Raw genomic sequence first — 19121 nt, forward strand, 5'->3', positions numbered from 1 at the left:
TGACCGAGCCTGCGACCGGTTCAAGGCAACCCCGAGCTGAGAGTCACTCCTCGGCTCTGTCTCTGCAGCCGGCTTCCCCGTTCTAATACCGGTAAGCTCTGCGACACTGAGACACCCCCGATCCTTCTGCGACCCTGCGGGACCTGAGGCCGCGCTGACCCTGCGTGGGCTTCACCCCGGTTAAGCCTCTGGAGCGATGTCCCTCAGCGGAACAGACATTTAAAAGTCCCGATTTTGTGCTCCGTTGCTCCGCCGCTCTCTGGGAGCCGGCCCCTCCCCCCGCGGTCTATCTTCCCGTCGCTTTGGATTCACTTCTCCGCCAGTCCTACCTTGCAGAAAGTGGTTGATTTTGTGTTTCTGGAATTGCTGTTCTTCTTCTCTTCAATCTCTCGTTGGATTTGTAGGTGTTTGCAATCTTTAGATAAGCTATTTAGCTGATCTCCCGCTACCCGAAGTAGTCTAGGTTAAGTTTTTTAACAGTGTATAAACCTAGCCTGTGATGACATCCAGCCATAACAAACAAACAACAACAAAAAAGGTGGTGACAACCAAATTCTTATTATTATAAATGCCAGTTGCTATCTTTATGACTCTGACCCACACAGTTGTAGCCTCACATGTGTGTATTTATGCCTCAGTGGTCCCAGTATGAGCTTCTTGCTATCACTGTGGTTCCAGAATACAAAAGTGCAGCCTCATGTTTGTTTGCTAGTATCTGCAGAATAACGTGAAGTTGTTTCTTTCTTACGTTGAAGTTCTTGATTGATTGAAGTTTGAGGGAACACTTCTTCATAAATACTATCAGAAGGTGTTTTCCAGTGAAACAATATAGAAATCTGTAAAAAAAAAAAAAAAGGCCAAAGAATAATCAGTAAAGTCTATAAAATAAGCTATTAAGAATAATATAATCCAATTTGTCAGGCAACAACACAAAACTATTATGTATTTTGGTACTGGAAATGGGGGAACAATACAATATTATTACTGTAAGTATATCTAGGATTTGTAAACAAATACCTAGCATACAGGAGTGGCTTTGGAATTAGGCAGTAGGATGAAGCAAGTTTGAGGAAAATTTTGAGGAGAAAAATTTTCAATAACAAAACTTTGAGGAACAAAACTTTGAGGAATGGTATAGAGAAAGCCTAAAATACCTCAAATGTTTGTTTTTCAAAAATAAAGACTGTCAGTGTGGCTCAGAAAGAAGTGAGGAACACATTATTGGAAACTGGAGAGACAGTCTTGTGGTGCAGCAGCAGAAGTTTAAGAGAATGTTCTCTGACAGTTATGTGGAAAGCATAACTAGTAAATGGTAAACTTGGATAACAAACTGAGGAGATTTCCAAAGCATTGAAGGTAAAGCCTTTGTTTCTTCTTGCTTACAATAAAAGGTGGAAGAGAAGAAATTCTACCCATGGGTGACACCTTTTGCCATGCCCATGGATGGGTCCATCCCACCCATAGTCTTCCTTTCCTGACAGACTGCCCTGAGGAATTCAGACTTGCTTAACCAGACCTTTGAATGATGGAATCCAATGCTTATGATAAATGTCACATACTTGAAATGAGGGGAGTTCTGATGCCATAAACCTTTCCATTTTGTTTGAATTAACCCTAACTGACACAAAGCTGTAGCAATAATTTCAACACACAAAAGAAGCAAGTGATGAGGTTGGGGAAAATATGCTACTAGTTCTGTATTACCCATATTTGTTACATGTGATAATAAAACATAAAATTCTAGCTATATTTGTGTTTCTTAGCATATTGTATTTTCAATTGTATACACCCATAATAATGTATTTTATCTCCTTCAGGTTTTAAATTAATTATACCTTGATTTTATTATTATGATATATACTTTGTGTATTCATAACACTAAAGAGTATAGTTCCTATAGTAAATTAATGGGTGGATGGAAGGATGGAGGTATGGATGAATGGATGTTAAAATTCTTGGATATATACCCATGGGTGAGAATTTCTATATGGACTAGAGGACTATACACTGTGTTTTCCAAGTGTGCTCAACACACAACTAGTAACTCTCAGGTCATCCATAGAATCATTTATAGTTTTGTTTTTGTTCATTTTACCAAAGGTAAAAAAAAAAAAAAAGTCACTGCCAATGTCATTTAATGAAATAGATGAAATCATCCTCATTCTTCCAAGAACTGCACTTACCCAGTGAATATCCTTGTCATTCACATTATAGTTGAGCATGGAGAGAGGAAGTGAAATTAAAATTTGCAGACAAGTTAGGATCATTAGGACAATCACAAGTCCCTGTTAAAGGAAATAAAATGTCACACATTACCTTCTACCCTGATGACAGTTCGGAAAGTTTTATTTCAGAGTCCCATGTCAGACCCTCAAAAGGGAACACGTTATATTATACAAAATGGTGGCATGAGGTTGGATCTGAACTCAGAAATATATGTGCTGGGCGCCTGGTGGCTCAGTAGGTTAAGTCTCTGCCCATGGCTCAAGTCATGATCTCAGGGTCCTGGGATCGAGCCCCACATCAGGCTCTCTGCTAAGCAAGGAACCTGCTTCTCCCTCTCTCTCTGCCTGCCTCTCTGCCTGCCTCTCTGCCTACTTGTGATCTTTCTCTTTCTCTCTGTCAAATAAATAAAATCTTAAAAAAAAAAAAAAGAAATGTATGTGCTGCTGTAGAAAAACAAGAGCTGGAGATGACAGTCAAGATTCTTGAATATACTAATACACGATGGGACGTTAAACTTGAAAACATTTCAGAATTTGCAATGATTATTCCACTTATTATTATTATTATTATTGGTGGTAGTGGTGGGTTATTAGTTATACTATTACTGAAATTATTATTAGTCTGTCACAGATATCAGAAATGTTGGCAATGCTTACAAAGCTGACTTCTCAATACAAATGGCAGAAATGGCAGGGGTTCAGATCTCCTCAGTGAGGTATTAAAATTTTCTAGTTTTCCATTAGATTCAATTCTAATTAAAACCAGAAAGTTTGGGGCACCTGGGTGGCTCAGTGCATTAAAGCCTCTGCCTTTAGCTCAGGTCATGATCCCAGGGTCCTTGGATAGAGCCCTACATCTGGCTCTCTGCTCAGCAGGGAGCCTGCTTCCCCCCCTCTCTCTCTGCCTGCCTCTCTGCCTACTTGTGATCTCTCTCTCTGTCAAATAAATAAATAAAATCTTTAAAAAACAAACAAACAGGGGCGCCTGGGTTAAAGTGGGTTAAAGCCTCTGCCTTTGGCTCAAGTCATGATCCCAGAGTCCTGGGATCGAGCCCCGCATCGGGCTCTCTGCTCAGCAGGGAGCCTGCTTCCTCCCCTCTCTCTCTGCCTGCCTCTCTGCCTACTTGTGATCTCTGTCTGTCAAATAAATTAAAAAAAAATTAAAAAAAAAAAAAGAGTCTGTTTAAAAAAAAAAACAAACAAAAAACAAAAACTAGAAAGTTTCCTAAATTTAGAATACACTCTAAGGTGTGAATTTTTTATCACTTTCCTAGTAAGTGAAATGTGTCTTCCAATACTCTAGTGTTCTTGGTTTCTTTTACTTGGTTTCTTTTACTGGTTTCTTTCTTCTGAGGTTTCTGCCTCAGACCATTCATCTCCATTACTTTCACATGGCTTTATTGCAAAAAAGGATCTCTTAGGTAGTGGCAAGTCAGAATAAATGTTCATTCTCCATGTAGCTTTGGGTAATATTTATTTTTAAATTCCTAACAGTAATGAACATTTTGATAGGAAATAATTTAAAAATAATAATAGATAAAGTAAAAATTATCCTAATCTTTGACTCAGATTTTTTTTAAGGAGTTTATTTACTTCACACAGAGAGAGCACAGCAGGGGGAGCAGCAGAGAGAGAAGCAGTTTCCCCACTGAGCAGGTAGCCAGACACAGGGCTCAATCTCAGGACCCTGGGATCTTGACCTGAGCCGAAGGCAGATGCTTAACCAACTGAGCCATCCAGGCGCCCCCTTATTGAGCTGTTCTATGTGACCAAAGGAAAGCTGCTTTAATTTTCTCTCTAAAACTTCTTTGCAGAATATTAGGACAAGTTTGTGTTAAGGCCTAGCACATGTATGTATCTATTATTATGCCTATTATTATTATTCTTTGCAAATTTTGACTCAGATTTTAATATTATTTTATTTCTTCACCATTTTTTCTCAAAATTTAGCTCACAGAATTTGGGGCTCTTTGCTGTTGTAGACAAATAGTTTTTTTCTCTTTCTGAATCTGCAAGCAAGAATTTTTGTCATGTTCCTGAATATAGCAATGATCATATCTCATCTTCATCATTCTCAGATAAGCATTCAGTCTTCCAAGAATTCAGGAGGATAATACTTACAGTTGCAAATGATTTGATGCCCAAACAGAGAGTTTCCTTCTTGCAATCATAGCGGCCATTTTTTGTTAAATTGCATGACAGAATACAGATCCCAACAAAGGAGACCAAGGTGCTAAGAGTGTTAGCACCTAGATTCCCTCTCAGCTGAAAAAGAAAAAAAAGGGAAATTCCTAGCTTATAAATTAAAGACCAGGGGTTTCTAGACCCTATAAGGAGAAGTCTGACTTAACTTAACCTGGGATCTATAGGCATTCATCATCCCTGTATCGTCCGTTCAGTTCAATGGCAAATCACAATCGGGAGAAGAAAAGTAGGAGAGGATTAATCTTCCTTCAACACATGCCATGGATAGGATAAAAACATTAGGGACATTTTAGCATCTCTAGTTTCTGACCCTGTATTAGCTCCTCCCCCCACCAAAATTAAAAGTCTGCCTTGCTCAAGCTTAAGCCAGGCTTTTTTCTTTATTAACATCGCCCTACCCCATACCATTAAAAAAAGGCTTTAATAGCTAGATAAAACTTTACTCATTCTTCTTATGGTGACAAGATATGGGGATTGGAATTTCTAAAATCCCAGAAGATCCCACTTGTCTGTATCTAGCCATAAGATGATCACATGATTCATTGGGCCAAATGGACAGTTACATGATGAAATGTACTACAAAACGATGAATCCCTTGTGTGACTGGGATTCACATGGGAAAGTCAGAATGTTATATAAGTTCTCATTTTCTCCCTGGATGACAAATGGAAAACTTGTTAGCTTACCAGTGATTTTGTTTGCTTCTTGGCAGACACAACAGTCAGAATTCCAGAAATGATAAACTGTTTATAAAATAAGAAAGGTGTCTGGACAGTAGCAGCTTCTTCCAACTCACCCTCCCACCCCATTGTCAGATTCCTATCTCTCTTCTTATCTAGTGCCCCCCACCTCCCAGGCCATCCCTTCAGAAGTTGGAGGCTAGCAGACCCAGTTAAAGTGTGTGCACAACACAATTAAAGTAACATAGGTACACTTTAATTCTTATGCCCAGTAGAATTCCTTTAGCTAAATAAGAGAAGTAGACATTAAAAGCCAGAGGGAAAATTACTTATTTAATGTGGAGGAAACAAAATAAGTAGAGTAACTATAATTCAAAGACACACTTTGGGGTGCAGAAAAGGGAGAATGTGAGCTCAGATTACATGGCATTTTTCTCAATGTATTTGGCCAAGAAGCATGATGATTTAAGAAGAGTACCGTGTCCCTAACACCAGCATCTTCTCTGATTCAAATATTATTACATTTCAGGGACACTTCTCCCATGTATCAAACACAGGATTTTCTCCTCAAGCAAAACAGCAAAATTATACTGAATAGCTTCATACTATAGAGCAATGAATAGAATTTCAGGGCACTGTTTCATTGGGAAGTATATTAAAGTTCAGGTTGGAAATTCAGTCTTCATTAAGTATTGTTGCAAGTGTCCTAGAATTGGCAAGATGCCATACAAGTTGTGTGTTGAGTTGATGAATAAATGAATAAATGATTGATTAATTATAATTTGGCATGTGAGATACTCACAGACAATGCCCCCCAGAAGGAGAAGCCTGTGTAAATTGAGAAGAAAATGATTCTGTGCATTTCAGAATTAGGAGGAAGAAATCCAATTATCCCATAAAAGAAGCATTTCACACCAATCATAATCTGAGCCACCTGGATAAGAGACAAAACAAACCAAAATACCAACCATCAAAATTAACAAAACAAACACAATCTGCTTTAAAAATAATGGTGAGCATTTTTTTTTTCCTTAAGAAGAGAAGAAAGGTGGAGTTTATTGGTGAAATCCTGATTTTTTTTTTAATTTTTTTATTTTTTTCAGCATAACAGTATTCATTATTTTTGCACCACACCCAGTGCTCCATGCAATCCGTGCCCTCTACAATACCCACCACCTGGTGCCCCCAACCTCCCACCCCCCACCCCTTCAAAATTCTCAGATCGTTTTTCAGAGTCCATAGTCTCTCATGGTTCACCTCCCCTTCCAATTTCCCTCAACTCCCTTCTCCTCTCCATCTCCCCTTGTCCTCCATGCTATTTGTTATGCTCTACAAATAAGTGAAACCATATGATAATTGACTCTCTCTGCTTGACTTATTTCACTCAGCATAATCTCTTCCAGTCCCATCCATGTTCCTACAAAACTTGGGTATTCATCCTTTTTTTTTTTTACAGCTTTATAAACATATATTTTTATCCCCAGGGGTACAGGTCTGCGAATCGCCAGGTTTACACACTTCACAGCACTCACCATAGCACATATCCTCACCAATATCCATAACCCCACCCCCCTCTCCCAACCCCCTCCCCCCATTAACCCTCAGTTTGTTTTGTGAGATTAAGAGTCACTTATGGTTTGTCTCCCTCCCAATCCCATCTTGTTTCATTTACTCTTCTCCTACGCCCTCAACCCCCCATGTTGCATCTCCTCTCCCTCATATCAGGGAGATCATATGATAGTTGTCTTTCTCCGATTGACTTATTTCGCTAAGCATGATACCCTCTAGTTCCATCCACGTCGTTGCAAATGGCAAGATTTCATTTCTTTTGATGGCTGATTAGTATTCCATTGTGTATATATACCACATCTTCTTTATCCATTCGTCTGTAGATGGACATCTAGGTTCTTTCCATAGTTTGGCTATTGTAGACATTGCTGCTATAAACATTCGGGTGCACGTGCCCCTTCGGATCACTACGTTTGTATCTTTAGGGTAAATACCCAGCAGTGCAATTGCAGGGTCATAGGGTCGTTCTATTTTCAACATTTTGAGGAACCTCCATGCTGTTTTCCAGAGTGGTTGCACCAGCTTGCATTCCCACCAACAGTGTAGGAGGGTTCCCCTTTCTCCGCATCCTCACCAGCATCTGTCATTTCCTGACTTGTTAATTTTAGCCATTCTGACTGGTGTGAGGTGATATCTCATGGTGGTTTTGATTTGTATTTCCCTGATGCCGAGTGATATGGAGCACTTTTTCATGTGTCTGTTGGCCATCTGGCTGTCTTCTTTGCAGAAATGTCTGTTCATGTCCTCTGCCCATTTCTTGATTGGATTATTTGTTCTTTGGGTGTTGAGTTTGCTAAGTTCTTTATAGATTTTGGACACTAGCCCTTTATCTGATATGTCATTTGCAAATATCTTCTCCCATTCTGTCAGTTGTCTTTTGGTTTTGTTCACTGTTTCCTTTGCTGTGCAAAAGCTTTTGATCTTGATAAAATCCCAAAAGTTCATTTTTGCCCTTGCTTCCCTTGCCTTTGGTGATGTTCCTAGGAAGATGTTGCTGCGGCTGACGTTGAAGAGGTTGCTGCCTGTGTTCTCCTCGAGGATTTTGATGGATTCCTTTCTCACATTGAGATCCTTCATCCATTTTGAGTCTATTTTCGTGTGTGGTGTAAGGAAATGATCCAATTTCATTTTTCTGCATGTGGCTGTCCAATTTTCCCAACACCATTTATTGAAGAGGCTGTCTTTGTTCCATTGGACATTCTTTCCTGCTTTGTCGAAGATGAGTTGACCATAGAGTTGAGGGTCCATTTCTGGGCTCTCTATTCTGTTCCATTGATCTATGTGTCTGTTTTTGTGCCAGTACCATGCTGTCTTGATGATGACAGCTTTGTAATAGAGCTTGAAATCCGGAATTGTGATGCCACCAACTTTGGCTTTCTTTTTCAATATTCCTTTGGCTATTCGAGGTCTTTTCTGGTTCCATATAAATTTTAGGATTATTTGTTCCATTTCTTTGAAAAAAATGGATGGCACTTTGATAGGAATTGCATTAAATGTGTAGGTTGCTTTAGGTAGCATAGACATTTTCACAATATTTATTCTTCCAATCCAGGAGCATGGAACATTTTTCCATTTCTTTGTGTCTTCCTCAATTTCTTTCATGAGTACTTTATAGTTTTCTGAGTATAGATTCTTAGTCTCTTTGGTTAGGTTTATTCCTAGGTATCTTATAGTTTTGGGTGCAATTGTAAATGGGATGGACTCCTTAATTTCTCTTTCTTCTGTCTTGTTGTTGGTGTAGAGAAATGCAACTGATTTCTGTGCATTGATTTTATATCCTGACACTTTACTGAATTCCTGTACAAGTTCTAGCAGTTTTGGAGTGGAGTCTTTTGGGTTTTCCACATAGAGTATCATATCATCTGCGAAGAGTGATAGTTTGACTTCTTCTTTGCCGATTTGGATGCCTTTAATTTCCTTTTGTTGTCTGATTGCTGAGGCTAGGACTTCTAGTACTATGTTGAATAGCAGTGGTGATAACGGACATCCCTGCCGTGTTCCTGACCTTAGCGGAAAAGCTTTCAGTTTTTCTCCATTGAGAATGATATTTGCGGTGGGTTTTTCATAGATGGCTTTGATAATATTGAGGTATGTGCCGTCTATCCCTACACTTTGAAGAGTTTTGATCAGGAAGGGATGCTGTACTTTGTCAAATGCTTTTTCAGCATCTATGGAGAGTATCATATGATTCTTGTTCTTTCTTTTGTTAATGTGTTGTATCACATTGATTGATTTGCGGATGTTGAACCAGCCTTGCAGCCCTGGAATAAATCCCAGTTGGTCGTGGTGAATAATCCTTTTAATGTACTGTTGAATCCTATTGGCTAGTATTTTGGCGAGAATTTTTGCATCTGTGTTCATCAAGGATATTGGTCTGTAGTTCTCTTTTTTGTTGGGATCCTTGTCTGGTTTTGGGATCAAGGTGATGCTGGCCTCATAAAATGAGTTTGGAAGTTTTCCTTCTATTTCTATTTTTTGGAACAGTTTCAGGAGAATAGGAATTAGTTCTTCTTTAAATGTTTGGTAGAATTCCCCGGGAAGCCGTCTGGCCCTGGGCTTTTGTTTGTTTGGAGATTTTTGATGACTGTTTCAATCTCCTTACTGGTTATGGTTCTGTTCAGGCTTTCCATTTCTTCCTGGTTCAGTTGTGGTAGTTTATATGTCTCTAGGGATGCATCCATTTCTTCCAGATTGTCAAATTTGTTGGCATAGAGTTGCTCATAGTATGTTTTTATAATTGTCTGTATTTCTTTGGTGTTCGTTGTGATCTCTCCTCTTTCATTCATGATTTTATTGATTTGGGTCCTTTCTCTTTTCTTTTTTGATAAGTCTGGCCAGGGGTTTATCAATCTTATTAATTCTTTCAAAGAACCAGCTCCTAGTTTCGTTGATTTGTTCTATTGTTTTTTTGGTTTCTATTTCATTGATTTCTGCTCTGATCTTTATGATTTCTCTTCTCCTGCTGGGTTTAGGGTTTCTTTCTTGTTCTTTCTCCAGCTCCTTTAGGTGTAGGGTTAGGTTGTGTACCTGAGACCTTTCTTGTTTCTTGAGAAAGGCTTGTACCGCTATATATTTTCCTCTCAGGACTGCCTTTGTTGTGTCCCACAGATTCTGAACCGTTGTGTTTTCATTATCATTTGTTTCCATGAATTTTTTCAATTCTTCTTTAATTTCCTGGTTGACCCATTCATTCTTTAGAAGGATGCTGTTTAGTCTCCATGTATTTGGGTTCTTTCCAAATTTCCTCTTGTGATTGAGTTCTAGCTTTAGAGCATTGTGGTCTGAAAATATGCAGGGAATGATCCCAATCTTTTGATACCGGTTGAGACTTGATTTAGGACCAAGAATGTGATCTATTCTGGAGAATGTTCCATGTGCACTAGAGAAGAATGTGTATTCTGTTGCTTTGGGATGAAATGTTCTGAATATATCTGTGATGTCCATCTGGTCCAGTGTGTCATTTAAGGCCTTGATTTCCTTGTTGATCTTTTGCTTGGATGATCTGTCCATTTCAGTAAGGGGAGTGTTAAAATCCCCTACTATTATTGTATTCTTGTCGATGTGTTTCTTTGATTTTGTTATTAATTGGTTTATATAGTTGGCTGCTCCCACGTTAGGGGCATAGATATTTAAAATTGTTAGATCTTCTTGTTGGACAGTTCCTTTGAGTATGATATAGTGTCCTTCCTCATCTCTTATTATAGTCTTTGGCTTAAAATCTAATTGATCTGATATAAGGATTGCCACTCCTGCTTTCTTCTGATGTCCATTAGCATGGTAAATTCTTTTCCACCCCCTCACTTTAAACCTGGAGGTGTCTTCGGGTTTAAGATGAGTTTCTTGTAGGCAACATATAGATGGGTTTTGTTTTTTTTATCCATTCTGATACCCTGTGTCTTTTGATTGGGGCATTTAGCCCATTAACATTCAGGGTAAGTATTGAGAAATATGAATTTAGTGCCATTGTATTGCCTGTAAGGTGACTGTTATTGTATATTGTCTCTGTTTCTTTCTGATCTCCTACTTTTAGGGTCTCTCTTTGCTTAGAGGACCCCTTTCAATATTTCCTGTAGAGCTGGTTTGGTATTTGCAAATTCTTTCAGTTTTTGTTTGTCCTGGAAGCTTTTAATCTCTCCTTCTATTTTCAATGATAGCCTAGCTGGATATAGTATTCTTGGCTGCATGTTTTTCTCATTTAGTACTCTGAATATATCATGCCAGCTCTTTCTGGCCTGCCAGGTCTCTGTGGATAAGTCTGCTGCCAATCTAATATTTTTACCATTGTACGTTACAGACTTCTTTTCCCGGGCTGCTTTCAGGATCTTTTCTTTGTCACTAAGACTTGTCAATTTTACTATTAGGTGATGGGGTGTGGACCTATTCTTATTGATTTTGAGGGGGGTTCTCTGAACCTCCTGGATTTTGATGCCTGTTCCCTTTGCCATATTGGGGAAATTCTCTCCAATAATTCTCTCCAATATACCTTCTGCTCCCCTCTCTGTTTCCTCTTCTTCTGGAATCTCAATTATTCTAATGTTGTTTCGTCTTATGGTGTCACTTATCTCTCGAATTCTCCCCTCGTGGTCCAGTAGCTGTTTGTCCCTCTTTTGCTCAGCTTCTTTATTCTCTGTCATTTGGTCTTCTATATCGCTAATCCTTTCTTCTGCCTCATTTATCCTAGCAGTGAGAGCCTCCATTTTTGATTGCACCTCATTAATAGCTTTTTTGATTTCAACTTGGTTAGATTTTAGTTCTTTTATTTCTCCAAAAAGGGCTTTTATATCTCCCGAGAGGGTTGCTTTAATATCTTCCATGCCTTTTTCAAGCCCGGCTAGAACCTTGAGAATCATCATTCTGAACTCTATATCTGACATATTACCAATGTCTGTATTGATTAGGTCCCTAGCCTTTGGTATTGCCTCTTGTTCTTTTTTTTGTTGTGAATTTTTCCGCCTTGTCATTTTGTCCAGATAAGAGTTTATGAAGGAGCAAGTAAAATACTAAAAGGGTGGCAACAACCCCAGGAAAACATGCTTTAGCCAAATCAGAAGAGATCCTGAATTGTGAGGGGGGAGAAAGGGGATAAAAAGGGGTTCAGAAAGAAAGAAAAAAAAACTATTAAAAAAAAGAAAGCCGATAAAGAAAAAATATAAAAAGAGGACAAAATATATATATATATTAGATAAACTATTTAAAAAACGTTAAAAAAAGAAAACGGTAAAAGTTAAAAAAAATTTAGCAGAAGAAGAGAAAAAGAAAAAAAAATTGAAAAAGAAAAAAAAAATTAAATTAACTGCAAGGCTAAAAAATCATGGGGAGAAAGCCATGAGTTCCGTGCTTTGCTTTCTTCTCCTCTGGAATTCCGCCGTTCTCCTTGGTAGGTGAACTTTGTCCTGGCTGGGTTTCCCGTAGATCTTCTGGGGGAGGGGCCCGTTGTAGTGATTCTCAAGCGTCTTTGCCCCAGGCGGAGTTGCACCGCCCTTACCCGGGGCCGCGCTGAGTCATCTGCTCGGGTTCGCTTTCGGGAGCTTTTGTTCCCTGAGCGCTTTCCGTAGAGTCCGGAGGACGGGAATAAAGATGGCGGCCTCCCGGTCTCCGGCCCGGAGGAGCCGAGAGCCCGGGGCCCCACTCCTCAGTGCGCTCTCAGAGAACAGCGCCAAATGACTCCCGTCACCCTGGCCTCCGGCCGCGCCCCGAGCCGACCGAGCCTGCGACCTGTTCAAGGCAACCCTGAGCTGAGAGTCACTCCTCGGCTCTGTCTCTGCAGCCGGCTTCCCCGTTCTAATACCGGTAAGCTCTGCGACACTGGGACACCCCCGATCCTTCTGCGACCCTGCGGGACCTGAGGCCGCGCTTACCCCGCCTGGGCTTCACCCCAGTTAAGCCTCTGGAGCGATGTCCCTCAGCGGAACAGACTTTTAAAAGTCCTGATTTTGCTCCGTTGCTCTGCCGCTCGCCGGGAGCCGGCCCCTCCCCCCGCGGTCTATCTTCCCGTCGCTTTGGATTCACTTCTCCGCCAGTCCTACCTTGCAGAAAGTGGTTGATTTTCTGTTTCTGGAATTGCTGTTCTTCTTCTCTTCAATCTCCCGTTGGATTTGTAGGTGTTTGCAATCTTTAGATAAGCTATTTAGCTGATCTCCCGCTACCCGAAGTAGTCTCAGCTGCTACTTCTCCGCCATCTTGACTCCCCCACTCCAATGGTGAGCATTTTTCAGGAGAGAGAATCACTTGGTCCAAACATCATGGTCATCCATAGGATTGACACCCTTGAATCTTTTTAAAGATCTGCTAAGAAGAGTCAGATCCTGGAGAATGTTTGTCCCCCCCCCCCCCCCCCCCCCCCCCCGCCCAGAGGCCAGTCCATATGGGTCAACTTTCTTTAATAAGATACAGTCACAATGAGGCTCACCCAAGAGCTTAGGACTTTTATAGTCTCCTCTTAATGCACCCCTCCCATGCCCATATAAACATTGTCCCTTGCTTTTAATCAAAGTGTCTTTCTTCCACCCCACAGAATGTTTGATACAGGTCATAACCTAGGGCCTCTATCCCAACCCCTTAATTAGTCAGAATAATCCTTCTCCCCCAATATATCCCCCAGTTTCTTCTGGTTTAAAATTCTTTATTAGTGATTTACTTACTTACCCCCAGTGCTTCTAGATTCTCCTTCAGGAATTTCTGTAGCTTGTCTAGTAGATATTTCAGGGTACTAGATATTTCTGTCTTTCCCAATAGGGTACTTTGGTTTTGGTTTGGAGGAATGTCCACAGGCATCCTATCAGAAGCCAAAGTTTTGTTCATTCTGTAATAGATGGTCATCTGTTATTAGCGGCAGAGACACACCATTATATGCCAAATACTGTTAATCTTATTGTAATGGAAGTAGATACTGGGCTTTTTTTTTTTTATCTGAGGTCTTTATCATATATGAAGAGAAATCACTGGCCAAGTGATGTTCATATGTTCCTGCTGCTGACTCATATCACTGATGTGATAAACAACAGTGTAAATTAAGGAGAATGATGACAGAGGTTGAATATCAAAACCTATGTAACTATAAGATATCCTCCCAGGTTAAGGAATGCTATTGTTTTTGTTTTTGTTTCTGTTTTTTTAAGTTGCATGTGGCCACAGACTTGTAAGAAAGTACCCATCATGGGAGTTGTGATATATCTATGTGATATATCCATGGTGAAGTGAAAATAATCTGGGATTTAGAGGCCAATAGAGGGAAACCTGGGTGCCTCAGTTGGTTGGGTATCTGCCTTCATTTGGCTCAGGTCATGATCCCAGGGTTCTGGGACAAAGTTGAGCTCCTTGCTCAGCAGGGAGCCTGCTTCTCCCTCTGCCTGCTGCTCCCCCTGGTTGTGCTCTTTCTCTCTTACACAAATAAATATGACCTTAAAAAAAGAAAGCCAAATAGATCTGAATTAAAGACATTTCCCTTGAATTTAATGAAATGTATCATGTAATTTATCATCCAATCCAAGTTAGTTTTGAGAATGAAAGAGAATAGGAATAGTATCCATAATTATACTAGGAAAATTGGAGATACCTGGTAATACATTATATAAAAGTCACCTTACCTTTAATTTCTGTGTGACAATGAATGCTATATTTAGTTGAAGCCCCAGGTTTGTCAACATAAAATATAATCATGCTTATGCCTAATAGGTGTGATACTAGAAATGATGCATCCAATTTTCCTAGTACCATCAGAGATGAAATAAATGTGACGTAAATTCTCAATTATCTTCTTAAGGAGTTAGGATGCACCTTGGCACTTGTTGTCAAAAACAATGATGGATTTCCATGGTAGAGCAAACCCCAGAATGGTCACCCTTGAAAACTAACTCACCTTTAACCTTTTTTTTTCCCAAAAATATTAGCTTGTTATTTCTTTATCATCTTCTACTATATCAATTTTATGAATATTTGTTAACATTAAATTAAGTTTGGAAAATAGGGGCAGACTTTATTCCTTATTGCATTGGTATTTATGAATTCTATCACTCTCCCCATTATATTTTAACTTAAGTTAACTTTAAGTTAAACTTAGAAGGATTTAACTAAAATACTTTAAGTATTTGATAATACTTTATACAATTTCTTCTTATGTTTTCTCTTCCATTATGTTAATTATATGGAATTAGACCCTTCATATAACTGCTTATGTATAAAATTCCTGGATCAAAGTGAAAACATAGTTTCTGACTCTTGAGATCCATGCCACAATTCTTAAAAAAAAAAAAAAAAGGAGAGGTAGCAGTGTACACTGGTCCCAATTATGTTTGTATGTGTAAATTTCTTTGCAGTTCTAGTGAAAAGATTAAAATATCATGACATGGAACGCTTATGGGACACTTAAAATTAATCCTAAGTATTCAATTTTTCTAGTCCCAGTAGTTGCTCTCAATTAAGCAGTTGAAACAAGGAATTTATCTTATGTGATCACAACTAGAAGTGCTAACAAGAACATTTTTTTTTCTATTTCTTTAGTGGATGAGTCTTGTCCATTAATATTTCATAAATAAAGAGTATCTCATCAATCAGTTATTATATTTTCTTAAAATGTGACTCCTACATCCACAGATAGTAAATAACTTACCCAAATTCACAGACATATTTACAGATGTGGGACCAAAGAGCTAGAGGTCTGATAAGTAAGAATCTGCTTTTCAGATAAAGCCTGGTGCAGATTAACACATCCCTTATTTAGCCTCCTGAAGCCCACACATAACAGATTGGAGTGTTTGAAAGCCATAAATTTCAGAGTAACTATGTTGGGGGGAAATGAACTGTTGACTCCAAAAAAGTATCTCCTGTCACTCCTCACTGCAAATGTCATTATTTTACTCATCCATTCACTCAACAAATATGTATTTTAGGTTCAAAATATTGACCATAATATTTACTTTACTCACTCCAATTCACTTTAATGATTTTTATTACAGATATGTTATTATATACTGTAATAGTCTATCAAATCTTAAGCCTGTCATTCAGCCTTTCCTTTTTAAGCTACCATCCAATTGTTCAATATCTTTTTTAAAAGATTTCCTTTATTTTTTTGACAGAGAGAAAGAGGGAAAGAGGGAGCACACGAGCAGGGGGAATGGCAGGCAAAGACAGAGGGAGAAGCAGGCTCTCCACTTGCAAGGAGCCTGATGCGGGACTCGATCCCAGGACCCCGGGATCATGACCTGAGCCAAAGGCAGTTTCTTAATCAACTGAACCACCCAAATGCCCCAACTGTTCAATATTTTGAGCAGGATTTTCACATTTACAGTCATCATCTTTCTAACAAATGCTGCCCTTTCACCTGGTGCCGAGTTAGAGAAGGACAATGAAGTATTTCTTGGTTACTCCACAGTACAAACATTAGCCTTGTTTACCACATTGCTCTCAACTTAAATATTAACTTCAAAGCCCTACTACCCTTTATAAGTTAACACAGCTTCAAAACCACCTAATCCTCTTTATTCTACCTCTACAAAATTAGTTATAAAAACTCTCATGATTCTCACCAAGAATACTATTGTGAACTTAGCTGGCTCACCACGTCCAGACTTGACATTCTGAATTGCACTTGCAGACTGTAAACAAAAAAGTTTCAATGTCTCAATTCTAACCAAGTTATTCCCCTGTATCATAAATTGGGTCTGCTAGAAAATAGGACTGGAGACAAACTTCCTTCTTAATGCTGAGCCTTACCACTATCCCCTGACGCAGAAAGGGTACTTGCATAATCAGAAAGTCAGAAAGCAGGAACAAAGACAAGATCAAATGTGTCTAAGCCACTGAAACTTTCTGCATTATCTAAAAAAATTTCCTGAAATATTATGCACTGAGTATCTACCAATAATGGAAAGAAAGGAAGAACTGTCTCTGCTTTGAGCCCACATTCTGTCCAGTGTTTCTGTCAGGTTCTACAATTGTGCCTCTCAGAACATAGACAAAAGTACATTCTGGTGCTCTGGATAATGGAAAAAAAAAAATAGTTCTACCTACCTAGGTTTGTTCCACCGCAGGGATGTGGGAGCTTGTAGTCTTCTTAAGCTTATGTCCCTTCTGTGACTATCAAGGACTGTACCAATGTGTGGGGGAGGAAAATTTATGTTTTGATCTCTGTGTTTCCTCATTTGCTGTATTTCCACACCTAGAACTCCTGATAAGCAGTTCTGATGTTTTCAGACAAAGTTGATATACATAATGTTTTGTTCCACAAAATCAAAAGCATTATAACATAATCCTCAATACTGATAGTTTTATTTCCATACATTCTCTTTCTATTAATCTGACAAAGACTGTATTTGTTCTTTTAACTCACTAAATAAAATTATTTCCTTCAGAGCAATTTCTAGGAAATTCATATTTTCAACCAACTTCTCTTGGTCTTTGCTAGTACCTTATTAACTATAACGTCGCTAAAATAAAATAAATATAAACAAAACAAAAAATAAAAATATTTCCAATGATAGTTAAACTTCAGGAATATCTATCTATCTACCTATTATCTACCAACTCAATGATCAGGCTATGATTTGTACACCTAACAAAGTATTAACAAATAACTGTATTAAGATGATATTACAATAAAAATCAACAAAGTGGATTAAACTTCATTGAGAATGACCAAGGGAAAAAGATAGAAGACAAAAGTTATCAATGTAAGGAATGAAAGAAGGGATATCACTGCAGAATGCAGAGATGCTAAAAGGAAATAAAGAAACACTGTGAATATATTTATGAAATAAATTTAACATCTGGAAGGAAATGGAATTACCTGAAATACACAAATTATGAACACTGACTCAAAAATAGATGATCTCAGTAGTTTAATATCTATTAAAGAAATCTAATGTATAGACAAAAGCATTACAATGACAATAACAAAACCAACTCCACCTCGTTAGCCATATCACTGGCTAATTCTACCAAATACTTAAGGAAAAAAGTAATTCAGCATAATCCCTTCTATTTTATGAGGTCAGCCTTACTCCAATACCAAAACAAGACAAATATATCATAAGAAACACATAGAAATAACTTTCAAAATAGATGCAAAAATCATTAACAAAATCTTATCAAATCAAATACAAAAGTATATCAAAGGATAATACACCACAATCGATGGGGTTTATTTCAAGAAAGCAACACTGGTTTAACAAAAAAATCAATGTGTACAATTCACCATATTGACAGAATAAATATGAAAGCCCATATGATCTTCTCAACATACAGAAAATATATATATATTTTTAAAGATTTATTTTTTTATTTGACAGAGATCACAGGTAGGCAGCGAGGCAGGCAGAGAGAGAGAGGAGGAAGCGGGCTCCCCGCCGAGCAGAGAGCCCGATGCGGGGCTCGATCCCAGGACCCCGGAATCATGACCTGAGCTGAAGGCAGAGGCTTTAACCCACTGAGCCACCCAGGCGCCCCCAGAAAATATATTTGACAAAACTTATTTATTCATGATAAAGAAAAAACTCAAAAAACTAGGAATAGATGGGAATTCCTATTATCTGAAAAAACCCATCTACAAAACCCTACAGTTACAACATACCCAATAATGGCCTACTGAATGTACTCCCCTGTCCCCCAATACTACTGTGTCTGCCCTCGCCACTCCTGTTCAACATCTACTGGAAGTCACAGCCAATGTAACACGTCAAGAAAAGAACAAAAGACCTACAGCTTGGAAATTAAGAAATATAAATGCCCCTATTGAAGATATAATAGTACATGTGGAAAATCCCAAAGAATCTTTTAAAAAAATCCAGTATAGTAGAGTATAGTAGACTTTGCTTTCTGAAAAAAGCATTAAAATAAGAGATGGAGTTTAATTTGTTAGGCCACAATGAGATGCATTTTCCACATTATTTTTGTTCCCATAGGCCAGAGTCTAGTGTCTAAGACAGTGTTAAGTGCCAATTAATATATTGTAGTTGACAACGTGGTATCAAACTGTGACAAGAGTTAAGTCAGAATCATACAGAATCATACAGAATCATACCGATTGCCACTTTCTGGTCCTATTGTGGATGGTACAGGCAGGATTGCATTAAGCCATCTCCCAGTACCTCCTTGAATTTTGGTTAGACATGTACTAAGAGAGGCCACTTGTGTCTTTTGACTACATAATTACAAACTGATAGTGTTCCAGGACTTTCAAAAAAGTGAAAACATGATGATGACTGTTCCCTCGTCAAGTAGTTTGGGGGTTATTTTAGGCTGCATCAGGATCTATGAAGCAAAGGAGAATAAGAAAAAGCAGAACTGGGGCTCCTGGGTGGCCTCCTGGGTTAAGCCTCTGCCTTCGGCTTGGGTCATGATCCCAGGGTCCTGGGATCGAGCCCCGCATTGGCTCCCTGCTCAGTGGGGAGCCTGTTTCCCTTCCTCTCTCTCTCTGCCTGCCTCTCTGCCTACTTGTGATCTG

General features: G+C 38.9%; 1 protein-coding gene across 2 annotated transcripts; it reads right to left on the reverse strand.

Annotated features, from left to right (window-relative positions):
- Positions 1 to 475: 475 nt before the first annotated feature.
- LOC125079304 (high affinity immunoglobulin epsilon receptor subunit beta-like) lies at positions 476 to 16847 on the reverse strand. Of its 2 annotated transcripts, XM_047692823.1 has the most exons (8): positions 16691 to 16795; positions 16207 to 16275; positions 13325 to 13481; positions 5913 to 6044; positions 5117 to 5173; positions 4347 to 4490; positions 2184 to 2285; positions 476 to 836 (listed from the first exon to the last, which is right to left on the reverse strand). In XM_047692823.1, exons 3-8 carry the CDS (start codon positions 13478 to 13480, stop codon positions 696 to 698), a joined length of 732 nt encoding a protein of 243 aa, XP_047548779.1. In that variant the 5' UTR covers position 13481; positions 16207 to 16275; positions 16691 to 16795; the 3' UTR covers positions 476 to 695. The 2 variants fall into 2 exon arrangements, with proteins under 2 accessions (XP_047548779.1, XP_047548778.1); XM_047692822.1 differs by lacking the exon at positions 16207 to 16275 and having other exon boundaries at positions 16691 to 16847.
- Positions 16848 to 19121: the final 2274 nt, after the last annotated feature.

Source organism: Lutra lutra, chromosome 10, assembly GCF_902655055.1.
Source record: "Lutra lutra chromosome 10, mLutLut1.2, whole genome shotgun sequence".
NCBI lineage: Eukaryota > Metazoa > Chordata > Mammalia > Carnivora > Mustelidae > Lutra > Lutra lutra.

What these genes read in the sequence shown, in the direction of transcription:
- LOC125079304 (XM_047692822.1), bottom strand. Translation starts at nt 16,821, where the DNA reads ATGAGGAAACACAGAGATCAAAACATAAATTTTCCTCCCCCACACATT. An exon ending in CCTTCTGGGGGGCATTGTCT is followed by an intron (nt 5,174 to 5,912) that starts GTGAGTATCTCA and finishes TTTTATAAACAG; the next exon opens with TTTATCATTTCTGGAATTCT. An exon ending in AGAAGCAAACAAAATCACTG is followed by an intron (nt 4,491 to 5,116) that starts GTAAGCTAACAA and finishes TTTCTTTTTCAG; the next exon opens with CTGAGAGGGAATCTAGGTGC.